The sequence below is a fragment of the Myotis yumanensis genome, unplaced genomic scaffold (assembly GCF_028538775.1).
Source record: "Myotis yumanensis isolate MYYU_CA2020_CCGP unplaced genomic scaffold, mMyoYum1.0.hap1 SCAF_3, whole genome shotgun sequence".
Lineage (NCBI taxonomy): Eukaryota > Metazoa > Chordata > Mammalia > Chiroptera > Vespertilionidae > Myotis > Myotis yumanensis.
The window spans coordinates 161,866,305-161,893,175 of NW_027223754.1; the positions used below are offsets into that span (position 1 = coordinate 161,866,305).

The 26,871-nt window shown below is 41.2% G+C and overlaps 1 protein-coding gene across 7 annotated transcripts in view; it reads left to right on the forward strand.

Annotated features, from left to right (window-relative positions):
* The window catches only part of LOC139007081 (cyclic AMP-dependent transcription factor ATF-7), a 109,364-nt gene that overhangs the window by 26,230 nt on the left and 56,263 nt on the right, over window positions 1–26,871 (forward strand). The window contains exon 3 of one of the 7 annotated variants that reach the window (XM_070410108.1): window positions 13,591–13,662. The exons of the other annotated variants lie outside the window; for them this stretch is intronic. Coding sequence (XP_070266209.1) covers window positions 13,627–13,662 — 36 coding nt within the window. The 5' untranslated portion in view covers window positions 13,591–13,626. The remainder of the gene's footprint in view (window positions 1–13,590; window positions 13,663–26,871) is intronic. 7 annotated transcript variants of the gene reach the window in all.

Sequence of the window (26,871 nt, forward strand, 5' to 3'; positions counted from 1 at the left end):
CCTACTTTTGCCAGCCTTTTATTTTAAAAACATTGTGACTATAAAATGGCTTTGCCTGTATGAGAGTGTTAAATAATAGAAATATAGTTGGTGGCTGAATCCAGCAAATCTTGTGATTTTTTTAATGCTTTAGGAGGCACTTTTACTTGAAGGTGGATTATAAAGTAGGAAAAATTACTATGTATTGGTCAGTAATCTTTAATTAGATATATTATTTCATGAGGATGCAGTTAGATAACATACCTTTTGGATGCTTTTTGTCCAGTTTTTATTTTCAATAGTCAACCAATTCCATATTTCTATACCTCCTCTCAAGCATAGATAGATACTGTATTACAGTACAAATTATTCATATTTAAGTAGTCTTTCTGGTTATCGTAATCAAGTCACTGAGCAGAAGCTGGTCATATAAGCTTATTACTTAAAATGTCTATTTCCTTAAAAACAGGAACACATTTCCTATGAAGAGATACTACTTAACGTATAGTATCATCCTATTATTAGTCGTTGAGAAAGGTTTCTGTAATAACTACTCTGTATCAATGCTGTCCTTTTAAGGAAAAATCTTTTGATTGTTTCTCTGTCCAGTGTGACCTTAGGGGCTGTTACTCTTTCCTTTCCCCTCTGAGGATATCTACTATTAGAGCTTTTCTCCTCCCAGAGGACATTTAGGTACAAGTTGGGGTTCTGTTCATACCTTTCTGAGACATGAAATGTAATTTGCTCATGGAACTCCTGTTTTTCCTTTCTAAGGCCAAGAATAGCAGTAGAGCCTTAGTTGTGGTGGGATTGAGGGCAGTTTCTTGTACCTCCTTATCTTGTCATATAGTAGGAATAATGTTTATGATGCTGTAGTCCTGGCTTCACTTGGCATTTAACCAACCTCCAATGCTGTTTATTGCTTCGTATCCTCTGCCTCCATGAACATTATCCCTTAAATCTCTATTGCCTTGTAATATATGAGGCAACAAATAGTTTCTGTGATTGGTTAAATGCTGGCATGCTACAAAGGTATATGTTTTACTGCCTGTATAACACAAATCTATAGAGATTATTCCTATTATCCCAGCCTTCCCATTAAATGGGCCATACAGATACTATGGGACTCTGGATTTTTAATTCTATCCCTTTGGCAAGTTTCCCTATTAACTGGCATTAGCACAAAAGAAAAGCATGGAAGAATGGGTTGGTGCTGATTACTGAATTTTTTATATTAAGGGAGCATCGTGAATTGGAGAATAACAAGGGAAGAAATGGCTTTGGTGGGTAAATGCCATTTATGGTGGTATATGCTATCTTTACATGCTTCAACAGGTGAGGGCAGTTTCAGGCAAACAAATAAGCCTTTCTTCCTCACCCTCTGCCAAGAGTTTAAAAAAATTCAAATTTTTATTTAATAATTCATATTTCATTCAATAATTCATCCAGTTCCCATCTGGTATGAGTGCCTGCATGCTGTCAGGCAGCTGAAAATACACTGCATTATGCACAATTAGGCCAAATGCTAACCTTGTTTTTTGTAATAATATGTTGATTTTGCAATAGCTTTCAGTTCACTCTGAATATGCTGCAGTTTTATGTAACCTTGTGATGGAAGTAGACCACTGTTATGCATTGTGTTGATAAAATTGGGACTGGCGTAAAAAGAAGTGTAGAGGTTTTACGAACTAGGAATTAAATCCAAGTTTTTGAACGTCAGATCTGGCGCTCTGGACACTTATTTTTAGAAACATTTAGGTGATTATTTTAGTTTTCCATGTTATATTTTTTATTATATTACTAAAAGCATAGTAGATTAAAAGCATTCTTGTTCCAGTCTGCCTCAAAAAAAGCTGTATAAACCTAATTGGAGCTATACCCAAAAAATTAAGGTAAACTTTTTTCATTTATTCACTTATTTTTCTTGGATATGACTTAATATTTGGAATAAGAGCCCAGAAACTGTTCTCAGAGCATTGCTGTTAGGAAAAAAAAATCCTGTATGTTTATATCTCAGTTCTTCCTAAATTAGGAGAGGGACGCTTTCCGACTCCCTTTTTTTTACAAACTGCCAAGTTTATAAAGTGCCTTCTGGATCTGAGATCCTGTCCTTTATTAATTCTCATTTGCCACCCCTGAAAAACCACATATGGTTAGGTTGTTGACTTATAAGATATTGTCATTATTGTATAGAATTCTTCATTCTTTTATCAAATACTCTTCCAGCTAATGTGGCAGATAGAATAACAGCCAGCGTGCTCCCACTCTCTGGTTAGTGTGTTTCTTTAATGCAGATTGACTTGCTCAGCAGTTGCATTTTGTCTGAAGCCCTTGTTAGGGCCTGCTCTGTATGTGGATTCATAACACATCTGTGTGTACATCTACAGTGCTGTATAAATAATAATAAGTAATCACCAGATGGCCTATAACTGCTCCTCTGGACCCACTGGGTCTCTTGAAGCTGTTAGAAAAGTCTTCTGGCGTTTTGCTGGGGAAAACTTGTCATAGATTTATTTCAAAAAAAAATTCAAACATACAACTGGTGTTTAGGACCAGATATTGCTGTCTGTGTTGTAAATATTTAACAGGCTTTGTACAATGACAAGTAAAAGCGCCATTACTAACCACACACAGTGGCTGTGGAGCTCTTCTTCCCTCCCGGCCATTTAGAAAGGAAACGGAACGCCGATAAATTGTGCATTATGAATTAAGGTGCAGGAGCTGCTCTTAGGAAGCTCTTTCATAGGAGAAGAAAGAGAGCTTACACATTCTGCTCAAAGGATGTAACTGGGCAAATTTAAGCTTTTTAACCATATGCCAGTGATTTAAAACACGGTGCCCCTTTTAAATTAGACTTTATAATATAAGAAAAGCCTCTTGAGCTGGAGTTTGGTCAGAGCCTGGTTTTTATCTTAATTGAGTCTTTACAACCAAATCATAAAACCCTTTGAAAGGGTTACAGTTGTGTTAGTAAACACTTAGCTAAATTTTTAGACTTGGTTATATCTAAAAATTTCACGTATATTGTTTGCCAATATTGCTTATAAAGCAAAACATCTTTATTTTGTCCTCTTTTTATTCATTTTTTTGTTAAAAGGGTTGTATATTTTGGGGTTTTGGGGGGGGGATTTTTTATTCTGGTTTTCGGCTTATACTTTTCTGTGTTATATTTTGCTATTACTAACCCTTTTGCTCCAGTACCTATTCCAGGGTACCTGGTCACTATAGTAATGCATGTTTTTAAAAATCAAAATAGAGGTGATTACCTTTAAATTTTAGTGTTTTTAAATCTTTGTTTATCATGACAAAAAGGTTTTAAACAGAAATTGGATATCTTAGGTTTCTAGCCTCGTTTCCTTTTGTTTTTTTGAGGGCTGAATCTATTTAACCACAGAGAAACTGTCCTATAAATCATAGCACATGGCTGTTACTTTTGAGTTAGGATGTGTAGAAAGCTTTTCTCTTTCAAAAGCTCATCTAGAAGAAATGACATAAAAATTGTGAGGGATAAATGCTGTTGTTAATAGATTGTTGTAGATAGGTTTCACTTTTTAAATTTTCTCTAACAAAATTATCAAGTTAAGTATAGGGTTTCAAAAAAGAAAGAATTACAGAGAAAAGATGGAAGTGTTGGGGTTTATCTCTTTGTAATAGTGCTTTCGTGTTTTTACTTTGAAATTTCTCTGTGCAGTGAACTGCGTAAGATTATGCTTTGGTAAGAATCTGAACTGTTTGCAATTGTCGTGTGAAAGTACATAGAGAATGAGGACGACTTTGTGAAATTAGCCATTCCCAGTCTGGCACACTATGTGCCCTGTGTGGCTCCTGATTCTGCTGGCAGATTGAAGAGCTGAACCAACTTCTGCTCTAAAGACTAAAATTGCCAGCTATCATTCCAGCTTTTAAATCTTGTAGTTCACATAGATGATGTCAGAGTTTGAGCAAACATAGTTCTGTCTTTCGATCCCAGGTGGAATTTGCAATTCCCTAGGCTGGAAAGAAAAAGTTCTCCCTTTTTGCCTTTGAAAAACTGGAGTAGCTCTGCAGGGAAAGTCTGCAGAATAAATCTGCAGCCTTGCCGTGTCCTTTGAGTCATTGTAGAACGCTTGAGTGCTCTGTTTGGCATTCAGCAGATTGGCTGTCAGAACCAGAGCTCTGCTTATCAAAGACATGTCTCTGGAAGAACCATTTATGTTATTCCAGAGAGAATCATCCTGTGGCAAAAGGGATGCCCCTCTTTCTTCCCAAGGGTCTAATCTTCTTTTGATACTGGGCAATTATCCCTTGATTTTCCTGAAAAAAATACTTCAGTCTACCGTAAAGATTGGCACCAGCACAGGTTGCAGACTTGGTTACAATGACAAACTGATTTCTTGGCCACAGGGAGGGGCATCAGGGTGACACTCATAATTATAATTGAGGCTTAGTGGTGATTTTTCTGCTGAGTATCTCAGTGCCTCTTCTAAGTTTGGTTTCTCTTTCTCTAAGGAAGATAACATTTGCTTTAGTTTTTGCACACCAGTCACTATAAAAATGCTGTGAGAATTGTCTTTTTTCCCCTGCCTCACTTCCTCAAGCCTCTTTCCTTGTCTTTAGTTACTGTCTTCTTCAGTTTGTGATCAAGTGCTATAATCTAATTTTTTACTTTTTGCCTTCCTCTTGCACAGCTTGCCTTGGCTTGTATTAGCTGCTATTGTACCTGGTAGGGATTATTCACCAGAATTTCCTCTAACTTAAAAAAAATAATAGATTCTTTTTAAGATTAATTTTATATTTACAAGAAAAAAAAAGAGTGGGAAGTAAATACTACAGAGTTCCCATATACCCCTATCACTCTACTCCCCCTACCACCAAATCATTTTACTGTGATACATTTGTTACAACTGATGAGCCAGTATTGATACATTATTATTAACTAAAGTTTACATTAGGGTTCACTGTTTGTGTTGTGCATTCTGTGGGTTTGGGCAAATGTATAATAACATGTATCCATTATTACAGTATGGTACGGAATGGTTTAAGAATTCTTATCTTTTTTCTCCCTCTCCCCAGCCCCTAGTAACTCTTGATCTTTTTGCTATCTCTATAGTTAGTCATGCAGTCCTCTAATTTTTTAAAGTTGTAAGCAGATAATCATGTGATTGAGAGTAGCTGGAGAAAGAGGGAGAAAAAATTAGACATGTGAGATCACAGCTCCACAGTCAGTCCCTCTAAAAGTCCAAGAATCTATCCAGAGATTTAGATGGCCACCCTTTCTATCTCTCTGATGTTAAAAGATTTGGCTTGCCTAGTGACAGTTCTTCTGGTTCTAGGTATTCAAAGGACAGGATGAACACTTAATTGGCTGTATTTGGGGTGTCAAGGTATTAGGGCTGGGCAAAACAAGAGGAAGTAGAGCCCTTTTCATTTGTTAAGGTTAAGGACAGTAAAGTCTCTCCTCTCCCCTCCCATAGGCAGCCTTATATGTGATTGAAAAAAATCAGTGCAATTTAAAAGTAAACAGGAAAGATTCCCTATCCAGAAATAAACCCTTTTTTTTTTTTTGCTCACATTTATTTTATACTAGTGTCCCAGTGCACGGATTCGTGCATATTAAAAGGAAATTAATTAGAAGGTGGCTGGCAGGCCGGACAGGCCTTCCGCAGCAGACCGCACCTGGGGCAGTGCTGTGGCTTGAAGGGCATCTGTGGAGTGAGCAGGGTCCCTCTGGAAAGTGGGGTCCCTCTGCCAGGCCTGTGGGGATTCGCCGCTACCAGTCGGAGCATCTGCCCCCTGGTGGTCATTGTGGCGTCATAGCTACCAGTCGGACGGTCACTTAGCATTTTATATATAAACTAGAGGCCCGGTGCACAAAAATTTGTGCACTTGGGGGGGGGGGGTCCCTCAGCCCGGCCTGTGCCCTCTCGCAGTCTGGGACCCCTCAGGGGATGGCCACCTGCTGGCTTAGGCCAGCTCCCCAGGTGATTGGGCCTAAGATGGCAATCAGACATCCCTCTGGCAGCCCTTGGGGGATGTCCATTTGCCAGCAGGTAGCAGGCCTAAACTGTAGTCGGACATCCTTAGCGCTGCTAAGGAGGCAGGAGAGGCTCCCACCACCACTGCTGTACTGGCAGCCATCAGCCTGGCTTGTGGCTGAGCAGAGCTCCTCCCATGTGAGAGCACCCTGACCACCAGAGGGCAGCTCCTGCATTGAGCGTCTACCCCCTGGTGGTCAGTGTGTGTCATAGTGACCAGTCATTCCCAGTCCTTCTGCTGTTAGGGTCAGTTTGCATATTACCCTTTTACTATATAGGATAGAGGCCTGGTGCACCGGTGGGGGCCGGCTGGTTTGCCCTGAAGGGTGTCCCGGATTAGGGTGGGGGTCCCGCTTGGGTGCCTGGCCAGCCTGGATGAGGGGATGATGGCTGTTTGCAGCTGGTCACACCCCCTTCAGGGTGGGGGTCCCCACTGGGGTGCCTGGCCAGTCTGGGTGAATGGCTGAGGGCCGTTTTCAGGCTGGCGGGTGACTGAAGCTCCCAACCTCTCCTTTTTTTCTTTTTTCTTTTTTTTATTCTGGGATTTATTTACCTTCTATGGCTGTCACTGGAGCTGAGAGCCAGCTTTAGCTCTGAGGCTCAGCTCCAGCTCTGAGACCTTGGCTGCTGAAAGCAGGTATCTGGGTTTGTTTGGCTTCTATAATTGAAACACTGTTGCAGCTCCAGCTCTGAGGCCCGGCTGGCTGAAAGCAGGTTTCTGGGGTTTGTTTAGCTTCTATAATTGCAACATTGTTTCTTAGAGTGCAGCTCAGAGGCCAGCAGCGGCAGGCGGGGAACCTTGGATTCTTCCATCACTGGAGCAAGCAAGCCTCCTGTTCACTTCAGCTGCCTGGCTGCCGGCTGCTATCTTGGTTGGCAGTTAATTTGCATATTGCCCTGATTAGCCAATGGGAAGTGTGTCGGAGGTATGGTTAATTACCATATTTGTCTATTATTATATAGGACTAGAGGCCTGTTGCACGAAGAGATTCGTGCAATAGGCCTTCCTTTCCCCTGGCTGCTGGCACGGGTTTTCCTCCAGCACCCAGCACCCAGACCTTCGCTCTGGCCGGGCTCCAGCTGGAGCCGGCCCCGGAGCCGTGAGGCTTCGCTGCTCTGCCAGCTTTCACTGCTCTGCCAGTCCGGAGGCCGTGAGGCTTCACTGCTCCGCCGGCCCTGGGACCATGAGGGTTTCACTGCTCTGCCGGCCCTGGGGCCGTGAGGCTTCCCTAATCCGCCGGCCCTGTGGCCATTGCTGCTCCGCCGGCCCCCGGGCCATCAGGCTTCACTCCACCACTTGGAGCCTATGTATGCAAATTAACCGCCATCTTTGTTAGATTAATTTGCATACTCTTCTGATTGGCTGGTTAGTGTAGCGAAGGTATGGTCAATTTACATGTTTGTCTATTATTAGGTAAGATTTTTATTTTTTTATAAGTCTTTGTCGTTGAATAAACCCTTGTACTTCTACATTAAATAAAAATTCATGTAAATTAATGTTATTTAGCCCTGGCTAGTTTTACTCAGTTGGTTGGGCATTGTCTTGTGCATCAGAAGGTCACCAGTTCGATTCCTGGTCAGGGCACATTCCCAGGTTGTGGGATTGATCCCTAGTGGGGGCTGTGCAGGAGGCAGCCGATTGATGTTGCTTTCTCACATCGATGATTCTCTCTCTCTCTCTCTCTCTCTCTCTCTCTCTCTCTCTCTCTCTCGCTTTCCCTTCCTCTTTCTCTAAAATCAATAAAAACATTTTTTTTTAAAGTATGGGAGCTATAATTCACTCTTTAGTATAAATTAGTTTAACCACAGCTGTAATATTGGCTACATACAGTTTTCCTTTGGGGTTAGGAGATAATAGATGAGAACTGGCTTAGGTGGAATGGCCCCAAAGCAAAGGAGACATGGCAACTTATGAGAATGTTTTGGGCTATCTCAACTTCCTTCTACTATAAGCTAGGTGAGAAGTATAAATCTTAAGAGCTTAAGAGCCCCAATAAACACTAGAAGCAACTTAATTCTCTTTGGACAGAAAAAGAGACATTTTCTCCTTTTCTTGCTCTGGAAAATTTAGATTGATAAAATATGGGGAAATGAAGTGACCTGATTTCTCTAGTTTTAGGATTCAAGTTTCCTGTCTACTTAGAATTCAAACTACCTGGTATTGGGTATGGTCTCTTTTCATAGAGATATTGACTCTTTATCTACTAGATTTGACTACATATGAGAATTTTCCAGTCTTGGCCTTAATACTAATATAATTTTCTTATTTATTGAATCTAACTGACTCTGAGGTAAGATGAACATTGGCCTAGGAAAGCTCTATACCATGATGTTCAAGATTAACATAATTAGTGCAGACCAACAGCTCATGTATACATACATACACATACAACTTAGAGGAAATGTTGTGTTTATATAAAGTGCAGGAAAATTATATTCCACCCAGGGATCATATGTGGGGATATGAGAAAGAACATATTACAAAGAAAATTGTTTAACTTTATCAATGTGATAACAATAACAACAGCAACAATAACAGAAGCTAACTGAGCTCTTATTCTGAACTGTGGAAAAGTGCTTTACTGGTATTATTTAATCCTAGAAATTCCTTGAGAGAGGATAAAATATTATCCCAATTTTGCAGATGAGAAAAGAGGCTCAGGTTAAATAACTTGTACAAGGTCACATAATATTTTGTGATGGAACTGCAGTGCAAACCCAGACAGACTAGTTTCAACTGCTTTCTTATTCTCCATATACATGTAAATATGTATATCTAGTATAGAACAATATGGGTAAGTAGTGGTTTTTTGGTAAATGGGACAAATGCAGTTAGTTAAGATTTGGCTTGCTGCTGATAGAAACCTATAGTTTGCTGCTGATCTAGGCCTGAATGCCATACCAGAGAGAGCTGGATTGACTGCTGAGCTCTGCCTGTACAAAAAGATAAGAATTCTTAAAAGATCTCTCTCCAACTGCCTCAGCCTTAATCTATAATGTTGTTGTTTTTTATCTGCTTGGGAGTGCTACTGAAATGTGAGATAAACAACCATTGTTTTGCAGCAGGGATATGATTTTAAGATGGGAAAGAAAACTAATTCTTTTTAATCCTCACCCATTGATTTTTAGAGAGTGGAAGGGACGGAAGGAAGGAAGAGGGGGTGGGGGGGAAGAAAGAGAGAGAGAGAGAGAGAGAGAGAGAGAGAGAGAGAGAGAGAGAGAAACATCTATGTGACTGAGAGACATCAATAGTTTGCCTCCCACATGCACCCGGGACCTGGACTGGAGATCCAACCTGTGACCCAGGTACATGCCCTTGACTGGGAATTGAATCTGGGACCCTTCGATTTGTGGGCTGATACTCTAACCACTGAACCACATCAGCCAGGGCAAGGAAACTAATTTTTGGCCAACCAGAAATGTAGAAAACTGGAACCTAAAAATCAGAGTTTCAGCATCCTCCACTAATAGGCCCAAAGAAGCATTGTGGAATCATCTTTGTGAATTCTAGACTGGGTCACTTCCTGATTCATATTCCTTCTTCTCCATATTAGTTTTATGCCTGTAAGTTCCCAAATGCAAAGGATGGGATCTGGGTATCTTGCTTTGTGTAGTGCCATGTAGTAGTGCAGCTTTTGTTATAGTGGCTGCTATACTAATTGGTAACGAGGAAATATGACTAAAGTGGAATTAGGGTGTGATTTGAAGTACTTTAACAGTGTGCTGAGATGTATGTTTTACCCAGTGATTGCTAGCTTGTTTATTCTCTGATGTTCTTGACATATGATAGATACATGAAGGGTTTTACTTGTTGAATAATAAAATTATTCTCCACTCACATTTCATATCCTTTCCTTCCTTGACTTCATAGCACTGCCATATATCTGCTCTTTTCTTACAAACTGTGATGTGCTAATGCAGTGGACATATAATTTATTATTGGAAGTGAAAGTTTACAACTAAATAGATACATGAAAATATTTATGTGAAATGACTTGTGATAAAAATATGTTGAAGTACACATAAAGGACCAAAAGAGATTGGAGTCTCATAGTTGATATTTATAGTAAAGGAATTCTTTGTTTGTTTTGTTTGAATGTCTTTATCTTTTACTGGAAAGTTGCTTATATATATATATATATATATATATATATATATATATATATATATATTCCTTCTTGATTCTGATGATGATTCATTATATAACTGTGGACTGTGTGAAACTAATTCTTCATTCAACTGCAGAAAATATCTGACTATACTCTTATCTGACCTCTGACGGTGAAGTCAAATTCTTGGCTTCAGAGCTGAGAATGCTTTTTTGGGCAAGGTCACAAACTACAAAAATAATGACAATAGGTATCCAAAGATCTCATTTGTTTATTTTACTGGATGCTTCGGACAGGCCAGTTAGTTGTATGTATGCATATACTTCTGTGTGTGTGTGTGTGTGTGTGTGTGTGTGTGTGTGTCCCCTGACAAGAGTTCCTATAAAACTATAAATGCAAAGGGAAAAGGGATTCAAGGCAGCAACCTATCAAACATAGACTACAAACTTGGCTCCTATAAGGTTATTGGACAGACAGTGACAGCTCAATAGGATGGATTATTTTTTTATTTTTTGGTTAATCATCACCCCAGGATATTTTTTCATTGATTTTTAGGGAGAGTGGAAGAGAGAGGGAAAGACAGAGAGAAACATCAATGTGAGAGAAACACATCGTTTGGTTGCCTCCTGCACAAGCCCGGGGCCCGGGGAGGAGCCTGCAACCAAGGTACATGCCTTTGACCTAAATCAAACCCGGGACCCTTTGGTCCACAGGCCAATGCTCTATCCACTGAGTCAAACCGACTAGTGCTTAAGGTCTGTTTTTTAATGCTAAGCCTCAGTTACCTCCGTTTTGTGTGTCTGTTATCAAGCTTGATGATCCCCCCCCCCCCCCCCCCCGCACAAAAAACCCTTTAACAGGCATCAGTTATATTTGAATCAAGTGAAAAGACTTGCTGAAATAGTTTTAAAGATCTCAGTTGTGTTGTTTAGGTGGAGTTAGCTGTGTAATACCAGAATGGGCAGATAGTATTAGACATCTGTCACTTCTCTGAGCATCACTTTTTACACAGTGGTAATCTGTGTGCACTCATTTTTTCACTGTATTGTGTTTATAACTTCAGACATTTTAGTTCAGTCCAAGGTAGTTCTTAGGACTAAGGAAGAGACTATAGTCCACTTAGGCTGAATTGGGAGGGGACAATAAAAGTGGTTACTCTAAAATGTTCAAGGGCCTAGGTTCTAAATATGTGTTTATAAGGCACTATATTAGATTTTTTTAAATTTAGCAATTCCCTCTTAAGCCTTTCCTTTTCTTCTAAGTTTTATGCATAGGTAATTGCAAAAGTGGAAAGGGGAGACTTTATTTCAGCATTCTTGTACTTTATATGCATTTGAAACTACAGCCAGATAGGGCCTTAGGAGGCTTTTACTTTCAGTCATTCACATGGGACGAGAGAGAGAGAGAGAGCGGGAGGAGAGAGGGGGAAGAGAGAAGAGGGGAGAGGGGAGAGGAGAGAAGAGAGAAGAGAGAAAGAGAGAATGAATGTGCATCTTTAGCATCTCTTGGTAGAGCAGTGGTTAAAGGTTCGAACATATTGTACCTTGTTGGCTATTCCCTAGTCCTATGGGAGGCATTTTGCTCCTCCACAGACAGTAATCAGCTTGTCAGAGTCGAATGGCTTTTTGTTTTTTCTTTATCTAGAAAAATGCAGTGGGCTAAGCCTTTCTGGGAAGCAATTTCTTCCTTACCGCATGAACAGAAAGTCATGGATGCTGTCTCAGAAACAAAGGGGAAATGGTGATAGAAAAATCAGTGGCTGGGGCATATAATTGGATTAGAGTCTGTCAAAGAGACTCTCGACAATTCTTGCTTGGAAGCTGGACTTTCTGCTATGCTGTGGTTTTCTGTCTTAACAGCCTATATAATAAAGATGTTATATGCAAATTGACCATCACGTCCCCACACAAGATGGCTGCCCCCCGTGGTCAAAAAATGGCTGCCTCCATTTGGCCACAAGATGGCTGGCAGGGGAGGGCAGTTGTGGGCTATCAGGCCTGCAGGGGAGGGCAGTTGGGGATGACCAGGCCTGCAGGGGAGGGCAGTTGGGGGCAACCAGGCCAGCAGGGGAGGGCAGTTGGGGGCGACCAGGCCTGCAAGGGAGGGCAGTTGGGGGCGACCAGGCCTGCAGGGGAGGGAAGTTGGGGGCGATCGGGCCAGCAGGGGAGCAGTTAGGCGTTGATCAGGCTGGCAGGGGAGTGGTTAGGAGGTGATCAGACTGGCAGGCAGAAGCGTTAGGGGCAATCAGGTAGGCAGGCAGGCGAGCTGTTGGGAGCCAGCAGTCCCGGATTGTGAGAGGGATGTCCAACTGCTGGTTTAGGCCTGATCCCTGTGGGGTCCCAGATTGGAGAGGGTGCAGGCTGTGCTGAGGGACAACCCCCCCCCCCACACACACACACACAGTGCACGAATTTCGTGTACCGGGCCTCTAGTTAGATTAATAAGCAGTGAGTACTCTACTTCAGGTTTAATTTTTGAGACTTTTTTTTCTGAGCACTCTATGAACATAAACATACAACAAGTTATGTTCTTTTACTTAGTGGTTTTCAATTTTTTAAGAGTATGTTTTTAGAGCTATTTTAGATTCACAGCAAAATTGAAGGGGAAGTACAGATTCCCCATATACACATTCCTTTCTCCCACACATAATATAACCTCCCCCATTATCAACATCCCCCACCAGAGTGGTATATGTGTTACAACCAATGAACCTACACTTATAGGTACATCACAATCACCCAGAGTCCATAGTTTACCTTAGGGTTTGCTCATGATGTTGTACATTTGATGAGTTTGGACAAATGTATAATGATATGTATCTTTTATTATATTATCATACAGAGTATTTTAACTGCTCTCAAAATCCTCTGTGCTCCACCTGTTCACCCTATCCCATTCCTCCCCCCACCCCAGGTAATCTATTGATTGTTTTACTGTCTCCATAGTTTTACCTTTTTCAGAAAGCCATATAGTTGGGGTGATATAGTAAGTAGTCTTTTCAGATTGGCGTCTTTCACTTAGTACTATGCATTTAGGGTTCTTCTGTGTCTTTTCATGGCTTGATACCTCTTTTCCTCTGCTTTTTCTTCCTTTTTACTTAGCACTGAATACTATTTCATTTTCTGGATGTACCACAGTTTATCCGTTCACCTACTGAAAGGTATCTTGTTTTCTTCCAAGTTTTGGCAATTATGAACAAAGCTACTGTAAATATCCATGTGCAGGTTTTTGTGTCGACATAGTTTTCAACTCCTTGGACAAATACTAAAGAGAACGATTGCTAGATTGTATGGTAAGAGTATGTTTAGTCTGGTAAGAAACTGCCAAACTGTCTTCTGAAGTGATTATACCATTTTTATTCCCACCAGCAATTAATGAAAGTTTCTATTGCATCACACCCTCACAAGCATTTGGTGTTGTCAGGGATCTGGATTTTAGTCATTTGAATAGGTGTGTAGTGGTTATGTCGTTTTTGTTTTAATTTGCAGTTCCCTGAGGACATATGATGTGGAGCATCTTTTCATATGCTTAGCTGCCATCTGTATATCTTCTTTGGTGAGGTCTGTCAAAATCTTTGGCCCATTTTTTTTTCTTATTGTTGAGTTTTAAGAGTTCTTTGTATATTTGGGATAACAGTCCTTTACCAGATTTATCTTTTGCAAATATTTTCTCTTGGTGTGTGACTTGCCTTCTCATCCTCTTGACATTGTCTTTCACAGAGAGGTTTTCAATATATATATTTTTAATTTCTTTATTGGTTAAGGTATTACAAATGTGTCCTCATCCCTCCCATTAACCCCCAACCTCCCCCCAAGGTTTTTAATATTAATAAACTTTAGTGTATCAATTATTGCTTTCATGGAGTCAATGCCTTTGGTATTTTTTTCTAAAAAGTCACTGCCAGACCCAAGATTATCTAGGTGTTCTCCTGTGTTATCTTTTAGGAGTTTATAGTTTTGTATTTTAAATGTATGTCTATGACTCATTTAGAATTCATTTTTGTGAAGGTTGTAGGTTAATATCTATATTTAATATTTTGCATGTGGATGTCCAATTGTCCCAGCACTGTTTGTGTGAAAAGATCATGTTTGCTCCTTTGTATTACCTTTCCTCCTTTGTTAAAAATAATTATGTGGGTCTATTTCTGGGCTCTCTTTTCTGTTCCATTAATATTTTTGTCTGTTGTTTCACTAATACTATCTTGTCTTGATCACTATAGTTTTATGTCTTGAAGTTGGATAGTGTCAGTCTATCAGCATTATTCTCCTTCAATATTGGTTGGATATTCTGAGTCTTTTACCTTTCCACATAAAGTTTAGGATCAGTTTGTTAACACCCACAGTATTACTTGCTGGGTTTTTTATAGAGATTGCATTGAATCTATAGATCAAGTTAGGGAAGAATTAATATCTTGACAATAAATATATATTTAGTTCTTTGATTTTGTTCATTAGAGTTTTATAATTTTCTTTGTATAGGTCTTATACATATTTTGTTAGATTTATACCTAAGTCTTTCATTTTGGGAGGTGCTAATATAAATGATATATTATTTTTAATTTCATATTCCACTTGTTCATTGCTGGTATACAAGAAAACAATCGACTTTCGTATATTAACCTTGTACTCTGCAACTTTGCTATAATTGCTTATTAATTCCAGGAGTATTTTGGGGGTGTTTTTTTGTTTTGTTTTGTTTTCATCTGGATTTTCTACACAGACAATCATGTGATCTGTGAAAAAAGTTTTATTTCTTCCTTCCCAAGTTATATACTTTTTATTTCCTTTTTTGTCTTACTGTATTAGCTAGGACATCTAGTACAATGTTGAAATGGAATAGTGAGAGGGGGAATGGATCATCCTTGCCTTGTTCTTGCTCTTAGTGGGGAAGCTTCAAGTTTCTCGTTATTAAGTATGATGTTAGCTGTAGGTTTTTTGTAGATGCTCTTTATCAAGTTGAGGAAATTCTCCTATATTCTTAGTTTGCTGAGAATTTTTATCATGAGTAGGTGTAGGATTTTGTCAAATGCTTTTTTGCATCTGTTGATATGGTGATGTGATTTTTCTTCTTTAGCCTGTTGATGTAATGGATTACATTAATTTTCAAATGTTGAATCAGCCTTGCATACCTGGGATAAATCTCACTTGGTTGTGGTGTATAATTCTTTTTATACATTGTTGGATTTAATTTACTTATATTTTGTTGAGGATTTTCACATCTATGTACATGAGAGATGTTGGTCTGTAGTTCTCTTTTTTGTAATGCCTTTCTTTGTTTTGGTATTGGGGTAATGCTGGCCTCATCCTATATAATAAAGAGGTAATATGCAAATTGACCATCATGCCCTCGCACAAGATGGCCACCCCAATGTGGTCACAAGATGGCCACCACAAGATGGCCAGCAGGGGAGGGCAGTTGTGGGTGACCAGGCCGGTAGGGGAGGGCATTTGGGGGCGACCGGGCCTGCAGGGGAGGGAAGTAAGGGGTGACCGGGCTGGCAGGGGAGGGCAGTTGGGGGGACCAGGCCTGCAGGGGAGGGCAGTTGGGGGCAACCAGGCCGGCAGGGGAGGGCATTTGCGGGGGGGGGGGGGAACCAGGCCTGCAGGGGAGGGCAGCTGGAGGGGACCAGGCCTGCAGGGGACGGTAGTTGGGGGTGACCAGGCCTGCAGGGGAGGGCAGTTAGGGGCGACCAGGCCAGCAGGGGAGGGCAGTTCGGGGTGAGATCAGGCCGGCAGGGGAGGGCAGTTGGGGGCAATTGGGCCGGCAGGGAAGCAGTTAGGCGTCGATCAGGCTGGCAGGAGAGTGGTTAGAGGGTGATCAGGCTGGCAGGCAGAGTAATAAGTAAGAAAGTATTCCCTCTGCTTTTAATCCTTTGGAAGAGATTGTAGAGAATAGGTATAATTTTTTTCCTTAAATGTTTGGTATAATTCACCAACCCATTTGGGCCTGGTGCTTTCTGTTTTGGAAGTTGTTTATTGATTCAGTTAATTTACTAGATAGAGGTCTATACCTCAGAATGTGACCTCATTTGGAAATAGGATCATTGTAGCTGTAATTAGTTATTATGAGGTCATACTGGAGTAAGGTGGGCACCTATGCAATATAACTGGTATCCTTATAAAAACAGGAAATTGAACCACATAAAGATTGGAGTTATTCTGCCACAGCCGAGGAACACCAAAGATTACCAGCAAACCACCAGAAACTAGGAGAGAAGCATAGAATACATCCTTCTGAAGGAACCAGCCCTGCTGACGCCTTGATTTTAGACTTCTAGCCTTCAGAGTTGTGAGACAATAAATTTCTGTTGTGTTTAAGGCACCAGATTTGTGGTACTTTGTCAAGGCAGCTCTAGCAACTAATATAGGAGCCATTATATGTCAGGGCAGCTCTAACAACTAATGTAGGAACCACAGCCTGCCACACTGTGGTTGAAATCTACAACTTGCTGTAGTGAGTTGTTACCAAGAAGTGAAGACTAAGAGTTACCAGAGTCTTAGTTCTTCCCTGATACCCATCAGTCTGCTTAATGGCTTTTATATTTATCCTTACTCCTTTCCCAGATTAACAGATGGGGCTGTTGTAATGTGATATGAAGGTTAATAGGATCCCTTTAGTACCTCCTGGTTTGTCTGCATTCTGATATAATAGGGTGGGAGGTTGTATATAATAAGAATTTTTTATCATTTTAGACCACAATCAAAAATTGAATATGACTCTATTGAAATAATAAAATGGCATTTTTTCCCTTTGGTGTATTTTGCCAAATATCTCCAATTTTGAATAAGTCTGGGGGCTGGTTTCCAGAAACTAGCTCATGAATAATGTTCTCAATTCAGTCGGACCTTTATTAGCCTTTGTGAGTTCAATTTAATTTTTAAAAACTTGAATATCTATAATGTACTAGACATCATACTAGATACTAGTGATAAAAAGATATATAAGACATCAAAGTTATTCCCTGTCTTGTATGGGAGCCAGATACATAACTGCAATTAAATTATAATATGATAAATATAATAATATAAGTACAGTATTTTCAAGTACTGAGAGGTCTGGTAGACATCAGGGAAAGTTTCATGGAGGAAATTATGTTTTAACTGGTTTTGAAAGATAAAGAAAAATTTGCGAGACAGAGAAGGTGGAGAACATTCCACACATAAGAGAATGTCAGACATGAAGAAAGAAGCAGCATGGTACATTCAGAGAAATTCTAGGTAGCTTGCTGTAGATGGAGCACAAATTGTGATGGAGAGCAGCAGGAGATGAGGCTGGATTGATTAGCAGGGGCAGTTTCTAGGGAAACTGATGAATTGCTTCAGTATTGGATCACTATGACAGTAAAGAAGCATGCGGATAAGCATTACTGCTAGGCAGCATAGATTCCATTCTTTTCCCCTGCCTACCTGTTGTCCTTCTCTTCAGTGGCCAATATTCTAAAAAATATCTCTTATGACTATAACGCAAACATCCAAAATTTAAGGAGTTTCCCATTTGCCTGGTTTTATTTCAAAACCTTGCAAGTTAGACACGAAGATAATCAATAAGCTAAATATATCAACAAGTAATGGTAAGAATTTTTTTCTGCATTAAATTAAGGTGGCAAGATATCCATGCCTCTTTTTCTATTTTGTTTGTCAGTTTATTTTGTGCATTAAATTCCACATATAAGAGAGATCACATGATACTTGCCTTTCTCTGACTGGCTTATTTCACTAGCATAATACTCTCCAGGTCTATTCATGCTGTTGCAAAAGATAAGATTTCCTTCTTTTTAATGACTGAGTAGTATTCCATTGTGTAAATGTACCACTGTTTTTTTATCTACTCATCTACTTGGGCTGTTTCCATATCTTGGCTATTGTAAATAAAGCTGCTATGAACATAGGGTTGCATATATTCTTTCTGATTGATGTTTTGGAATTATTAGGGCATATTCCCACAAGTTGGGTTGCTGGGTCCAAAGGCAATTCTATTTTTAATTTTTTGAGGAAACTTTATACTGTTTCCACAGTGGCTGCACCAGTCTGTATTCCCATCAAGGGTGCACTAAGTTTCCCTTTTCTCCACATCCTCACCAGCATTTTTTGTTCATTTATTTATTGATGGTAGACATCCTGGCAGGTGTGAGGTGATAACTCATTGTGGTATTGATTTGCATTTCTCTGATGATTAGTGATATTGAACATTTTTTCATGTGCCTATTGGCCATTTGTATGTCCTCTTTGGAGAAGTGTCTGTTCGGGTCCTTTGCACGTTTTTAATTGGTTGTTTGTCTTATTGGTGTTGAGTTGTATAGGTTCTTTGTATATTTTGGAAATTGAGCCCTTGTTAGATGTATCATTGGTAAACATGTTCTCCCATACAGTGGGTTCCCTTTCCATTTTGTTGATGGTTTGTTTTGCTGTTGCAGAGGCTTTTTAGTTTGATGTAGCCCCATTTGCTTGTTTTTTGTTTTTGTTTTTTTCATTTATTTCATTTGCCCTAGGAGACGTATAGGCAAGAATATTGCTCTGAGAGATGTCTGAGCACAATGGAATATTATTCAGCCATAAGAAAGAAAGGAAATCCTTCCATTTGCAACAACATGGATGGATCTTGAGGGCATTATGCTAAATGAAATATGGCAGACACAGATAGATAAATAATGTATGATCTCACTTACACATAAACTCTAAAATAGCCAAACTCATAGAACCAGAGAACAGAATCATCATTACCAGTGGTTGTGGGTAAGGGAAACATGAACATGTTGGTCAAAGGGTATTGTATTGCATTATATAACTGCCTTTGTTTTATTGTAGTCACTACTAAGTTGGCCTGACTTTTTCTTTCATGAGTCTATCATTTTCAGTTTTTCCTTCTGCATTCCATATTAACATATACTCTGTTAATATAAGAATAGGAACATGTCCATTTTTGTAAAATTTAGTGTTTGAGACTTATAATTGAATTGGTTTTGCTAATGATCATATGAAGAGAATACATTTCTTCTTACAATTTGACAAATAAAATAAGCTTTGTGAGTTTAGGCAAATTGCCTAGATTACAGTTCATAATGAAAGTATAGAGACGTAAACTATGGTTAGTCTAAATCAAACACCTATGCACATTAAAATTAAGTAGTCATTAAAATAAAGATATTTAATAACCTTTACTAATTTTATTCCCTGGCCCCTAGAAATTATACCATTTTACCACTGAGGTCTCTGACATGGGGGAAAATTAGCTAGCTCCTTGTAGTTACTACTTACTTTTTTCACATGAGGAAAATACTACATTAGGTAAAGAAACTGGGTGGGGGGGAGGTCAATTGGGGAAAAAGGGGACATGTAATACTTTAAACAATAAAATAAATACATACATACATACATACGTACATACTGGAAAAAATTAAGGTGGCAAGCCAAATTCAGTACACCCTACCTACAAGCTTCTGGTTTATTTAAGAGACCTGCCAAACCATTTGAGTCTTTTTCTATTTCTTTACCACCCTATAACCTCTTGCTAAGGCTCTGGGCACTTCAGCTTAGATAGCTTGTTTAAAACAACATATTGCTGCAGTTTGGAATTATTTGTGAGTGAGTGAGTGAGATCTTTTTTTTCCCTCCCTCCCTCTCTTTACTTTTCTCTTTCCCTTCCTCCAGCCTTTCCAGCTTCAATTTTTATTTTGACTTAACCATTACAGTACTAAATTGTATAAGCCCTTAAAGTCATTATAGGCTCTATACTGTGACTTGTATATGCTCTGCTCAGCTCATTGTAAGCATTCAGAATCTCCTGTATTATCAAGAAGTGTTTAGAGCAGAAATGGAGAATCGTTTTTCTGCCAAGGGCCATTTAGATATTTATAACATAATTTGTGGGCCATACAAAATTATCAACTTAAAAATTAGCCTGCTATATTTGGTCAAACATTTAATTAATTCACCCCAATGCCTTGGCAGGCCTAGACCAAATGATTGTGGCCTGCGGGCTGGACATTCCCCACCCTGGATTGGAGAGTTCTTTTTCCATAATGAAATTTTTAGCAGCCCAATTGAGGAAAACACCGTATAGTAGATTTGCCTAAATCTAATGGTTAAGGTCCACATTGTTCACACTGTATCTTTGGCCTTCCCAACCCATATGTGAGATCCAGGGATGACTTCACTTACTGTGTAGCAAATTAGAAGATAAAAGTGAGTGATGTGTTTTCGAAAGGTCTATACCTCATAATCCTATCTAATAAAAGGGTGATATGCAAATTAACCATCACTCCATCACAAAGATGGTGGCGCCCATAGCCACAAGATAGCGGCACCTAGTCCTCTCAGCCCCGCGGGAGTCCCTCAGTTGTGGAGGGGGGGCGGCCACTGAGAGCGGGCAGCGTGAGCAGCCTTCGTCGCCACAACAACACAAGCGTACCACCCTGGCCGCGGAGGGCTTGGGGGTGTGGGGGGAACACTTGTGTCCTCACCCCGGCGATGAGGCAAGCATTCCACACCCCACTGCAGATGGGTCTCTGGCCAGGCTGGGGCGTGGAACGCTTGTATTGTCGCCCTGGCAACAAGGCAAGCTTTCCGTGCCCGGCCGAGGGTGGGCCTCTGGGCTGCGGAGAGCCTTTGGGCAGTGGGCGCGAAGGCCTCGCAGAGAGCTACTGGCACACGGATTTGTGTGCAGGGCTACTAGTATTCTAATAATAGTTTGAGAAGAGAGATGATATTGAAAAATATAAATGGGTAATGTCGGAACTTTTACTGAGTGATAATCACTTTGACCCAAAAAGAAGCTTTCCTTGCTTTGTTAAAAACTAGTTATTCCTTTGGGAACTTTAATGGTACCTCAACTAAGTGGCTACATCTGGAAAGCAGAATACTAAAAAGTCTACCATTAGAGCAAAAGCAATTAGCTATGTAACTGACACAGAACCAAGCCCTGCTGATTGCTATTGGAATCTCTGTTCCAAGGCACTGGTCCTTTAAAGTTTGCTGAGCATTTAATCCGTTCAAGAACGTAGCTGCCATTTTAGGAAAGATAATGAATATTGATGTTAATTCTTAAGGATAATTCCCAAAGTGGCCTGGAGTTTAATAAAGAGCCAGCCATTATGTATTGAGGTAGGGGATCAGCCAACACTAAGGAAAGATGTGGCTCAAACTAAAACTCCGAACCTTAATGAAGAGTGATCTTTAACTACCTCAGTCTCAAGAGCAACATCATAAGTTGCTTCTCTTTTACCATTTTGGCCTTCCAAAACCCGCCAAATAGTATATAACCATTGTTTTTAAGGAACCCTGGGGCAATAGGAAATGAGATAGAGTAATTTATTTGGTATACTATGTGAAAATGAAAATGGAAGTCTGCATTAGGGTACAGTTGATAAATACTCATGAAGATATAGAATGAGATACTTCCTTGCATATTTCAGTTTCGAGTTTCTTAAATAGAAAAAGAGGAAAAATCTATATATCTTGAAAATCATCATTTATTGGTTAGGAATGGTTGCAGCTGCAAGTACCTAACAGTAGCTTTAAACTTTGTGAACCCTTATAACAAAAGAAGTCTAGAATTAGGACTCTTTTCCAGAGTTAAGCAAGAAGGCCTAGGTTCTTTCTACCTCTCTGCTTCACCACTTTTAGCTTTTACCTTTTAGTCTCAAGTTTGTCACCTCACAATCAGAGGGTGAGGAAGAAAAGAGAAGGAGTAGCACCAGGGACTTTTCTGCTTTTCCCTTTTCTTTAAAAAAAATATTTTTAGTTTATTGATTTTTTTTTAGAGTGGGGAGAGAGAGTGAAAGAGAAACATCAATTTGTTGTTGCACTTACTTATGCATTCATTGGTTGATTAATGATGTGCCCTGACCAGGGATCAAACCTGCAACCTTGGTGTATCTGGACAACTGAGTAGCTCTAACCAACTGAGCTACTAGGCTAGCGCTCTATCTTTCTCTTTTATAAGGAAACAAAAGCTTTTCCAGAGTTACATTCTTCTACTGCCATTGGATTTCTGTGTCTCATTGACCTGAACTTTTTGACAGGTTTAGTCTTAGCAGCGTGGGAGGCTGGGAAACGAGTATCTGGCTTTTTTTTTTTTGCCTTTATAGTAGAAGACAAACAAGGGAGAAGAGTTGGGAATGAGGATGGGTTCAGAAACCCATGGTGCCTTTATCAAACCTATTGCCTCTTCCCTTTCTCTGTCCTTCCCCCAAATAATCTAGCAAGTAAGACAGCAGTCTTCAGGACCAGAGAGGCCTGATAAGCCAAGCCATACAGATTTCCAGTTTCAAAATAATTGGACACAGAATTTAGTTTATGGCCTTACACAAGAGAATATTATTAAAAAGAAATAAACGATTCTGGGAAGATGGTAGAATAGGAGGTACAAGGAATCTGTCTTCCCATCAGACAGTAATTGCACTGGCAGGATCTGTCTGATATTACTGTTGTGGCACCCTGGAGTCTATTGAAGGCTTGTAACTTTCAGGGTAAGAATTAGAGGAAAATTGTGGTTAATTTTAGTCGATTTCAGGAGAAGTTAGACATCCCCATTCCCTGTCAGGCCGTTGTGTATATGTTCTTGGAGCAACTTGGAGGATGGGGTCATTTTTGCCTTTCCTCTGAATATCAGAGATCTGTGCTCTGATTGCTGATTGTTGCTTCTGATCACAGAGGTGTAGACAAAGAGGTTGTTAGCCATTTTGTGGCACCTCCCTGCATTGTTATAAGCCCCTCTGGCTGATGTGACTTCTAGAACATTTAAAGCACCTTTACCCTTTTCCCCCTTTATTTTTAACTATTTCTCCTTTCCAGACATTAAAGACTAGGATATTAAAAAACAATTGCAGCCCTAACTGGTTTGGCTCAGTGGATAGAGCGTCGGCCTGCAGACTGAACGGTCCCAGGTTCGATTCTGGCTAAGGGCATATACCTTGGTTGCAGGCACACCCCCAGTGGGAGGTGTGTAGGAGGCAGTTAATCGATGTTTCTCTCTCATCGATGTTTCTAACTATCACTCTCCCTTCCTCTCTGTAAAAAATCAATAAAATATATTTAAAAAAACAACAACAATTGCATATGTGGGGAAAATTAGAAAGTGACTGTGCATGCCTAGGGAAAGGCTCAGTAAAGACCTTATAAGACATTGAGTGTACACATCAGGCTGAACCTTGGCACACAGGTTACCCTAAACAATGAAAAAACACAAAAACAATTACAGAAACCAGCAAACCCTGGGGAAGGGGTGGAATCTGATTTTCAGAGTTACAACTTAACTAGACTCAAATGTCCAGTGTTCAACAAAAAATCACAAGGCATATAAAGAAAGAGCAAAGTATGACCCATTCAAAGGAAAAAAATAAACTGTTGTGCAAAAGACCTGATGGCAGATCTATTAGAAAAAGACTTTAAAACAACTGTCTTAAAGATGCTCAAAGAACTAAAGGAAGATGTGCAGAAAGTCAAGAAAACAATATGTAAACAAAACAGAAATATCAAGGAAATAGAAAACCGAAAAAGAAACCAAAAGGAAATCCTGAAGCTGAAAATTACAATAACTAAAATAAGAAATTCACTAGAAAGATTCAGAGCAGATTTGATCAGGGAAGAAGAAAGAATCAGTGAACTTGAAGATAGGAGAATGGAAATAATTGAGAGCAAGAAACAGAAAATAAAAGTCTTTGGAGGCCAGAAGACCAAGAGCCAATATATGCAGTCCTAAAAGAAAAAACTGTCAACCAAGAATCCTCTATCCAGCTCAACTGGCATGGCTCAGTGGTTGAGCATCAACCTATGAACCGGGAGGTCACAGTTTGATTCCTGGTCAGAGCACATGCCTGGGTTGTGGGCTCAATCCTTAGTGTGGGTCATGTAGGAGGCAGCCAATCAGTGCTTCTCTCTCATCATTGATGTTTCTCTTTCTCCCTCTCCCTTCCTCTCAAATCAGTTAAATATAATCTATATAATAAAGAGGTAATATGCAAATTGACCATCACTCCAACACACAAGATGGCCACCCCCATGTGGTCAAAGATGGCTGCCCCCATGTGGACACAAGATGGCCACCACAAGATGACCGGCAGGGGAGGGCAGTTGTGGGCGATCAGGCCAGCAGAGGAGGGCAGTTGGGGGTGACCAGGCCTGCAGGGGAGGGCAGTTGGGGGGCACCAGGCCTGCAGGGGAGGACAGTTGGGGGCTACCAGGCCAGCAGGGGAGGGCAGTTGGGGCCAACCAGGCCAGCAGGGGAGGGCAGTTGGGGCCAACCAGGCTTGCAGGGGAGGGTAGTTGGGGGGGACCAGGCCTGCAGGGGAGGGCAGTTGGGGGGAACCAGGCCTGCAGGGGAGGACAGTTGGGTGCTACCAGGCCAGCAGGGGAGGGCAGTTAGGGGTCACCGGGCTAGCAGGGGAGGGCATTTGGGGGCAACCAGGCCTGCAGGGGAGGGCAGTTGGGGAGGACCAAGCTGGCAGGGGAGGGCAGTTAGGGGCAATCAGGCTGGCGGGGGAGCAGTTAGGCATCGATCAGGCTGGCAGGGGAGTGGTTAGCGGTTGATCAGGCTGGCAGTCAGAAGCGGTTAGGGCAGCGGTTCTCAACCTGTGGGTCGCGACCCCTTTGCCAGTCAAACAACCCTTTCACAGGGGTCGCCTAAGACCATTCTGCATATCAGATATTTACATTACGATTCATAACAGTAGCAGCATTACAGTTGTGAAGTAGCAACGAAAATAATTTTATGGTTGGGTCACAACATAAGGAACTGTATTTAAAGGGCCAGAAGGTTGAGAACCACTGGGTTAGGGGCAATCACGCAGGCAGGCAGGCGAGCAGTTGGGAGCCAGCAGTCCTGGATTGTGAGAGGGATATCCGACTGCCCGTTTAGGCCCAATCCCACTGCCTAAAAGGGCATCAGACATCCCTCAAGGGGTCCCAAATTGGAGAGGGTGCAGGCTGGACTGAGGGACACACCCCCTACCCCCATGCACGAATTTTGTGCACTGGGCCTCTAGTATATATATATTTTAAAAAGAATCCTCTTTTTAAAACTTCCCTTCAAACGTGAGGGAGTAATTAGGTCATTCCTAGGTACACAAAGGCTGAAAGAGTTTATGATCACTAGACCTGCCCTGCAAGAATTGCTCGAGGGAGTCCTGAAAGGTAAAATGAAAGGATACTAGAAAGTAAACTCAGAGCTATAGGGAGAAATCAAAATCTCAAGAAAGGTAAATATGTGGGAAATTATAAAGCTAGAATTATTTTAATAATGGATTGTAATTGCACTTTCTGCTTTTTTAAAAAATATATATTTTATTGATTCTTTACAGAGAGGAAGGGAGAGGGATAGAGAGCAAGAAACATCAATCAGCTGCCTCCTGCACGCCCCCCACTGGGGATGTGCCTGCAGCCAAGGTACATGCCCTTGACCGGAATCAAACCTGGGACCCTTGAGTCTTGCAGGCTGATGCTCTATCCACTGAGCCAAACCGGTTAGGGCAACTTTCTGCTTTTTACAGGATTTAAAAGACTATTACTTTTTTGTTGTTGTTAATCCTCACCTGAGGATATTTTTTCATTGATCTTTTAGAGAGAGGGAAAGACAGAGAGAAACATCAATGTGAGTGAAACACATTGATTGGTTGCCTCCTGCGCACACCCCGACCAGGGCCTGGGAAGGAGCCAGCAACCAAAATACTTGCCCTTGATCAGAATCGAACCCGGGGACCCTTTGGTCCACAGGCCGACACTCTACCCACTAAGTTAAACTGGCTAGGGCAAAAGACTAATACTTTTAAAGAAAAAAAATTATTAATGCATAAACTAATATTATTGTAACTTTATTTCTTCTTTTTTTTTTTTTTTTTTGTTAATCCTCACCCAAGGATATATTTTTCCATTGATTTTATTTTTAGAGAGAGTGGAAGGGAGGGGAGAGACAGAGAGAGAAACATTGATGTGAGAGAGATACATCAATTGCTTGCCTCCCGCATACACTCTGACCAGTGCCAGTGATCGAGCCTGCAACCGAGGTACATGCCCTTGACCGGAATCAGACCTGTGGCCCTTCAGTCTGCAGGTCAACACTGAACCAAACCAGCTAGGGCTAATATTACTGTAACTTTAATTTGTAACTCCAAATCTTCTTTTCTTCATAATTTAAGAGCCTGATGTATTTAAAAGAATTATTAGTTAACTAGAGGCCCCGTGCACAAAAATTTGTGCACTCGGGGCCGGGGGGAGGGGGGGTCCCCCAGCCCGGCCTGTGCCCTCTCGAAGTCTGGGACCCCTCGGGAGATAATGACCTGCTGGCTTAGGCCTGCTCCCGGGTGGCAGAGGGCAGGCCCAATTCCTAAGTGCAGCCCCTGGTCAGGCTCAGGGTAGGGCTGATTGGGGGATTGGGGCACCGCCCCCTGTCACACTCAAGGCAGGGTCGATGGGGAGGTTGCCGCGCCACCCCCTGTCACGCACAGAGCAGGGCCCATCAGGGGGTTGGGGTGCTGTCCCCTGTCACGCACAGAGCAGGGCCCATCAGGGGTGTTGGAGCTCTGTACCCTGTCACGCACAGAGCAGGGCTGATCAGGGGGTTGAGGAGCTCCCCGCTGTCACTCACAGAGTAGGGCCGATAGGGGAGTTGGGGCACCGCCCCCTCTCACACACAGAGCAGGGCGGATCAGGGGGTTGGGGTGCTGCACCCTGTCACACTCAGGGCAGGGCCAATGGGGAGGTTATGGCTCTACCCTGTCACACACAGAGCAAGGCCCGTGGAGGGGGGTTGGGACACCACCCTCTATTACCCACAGA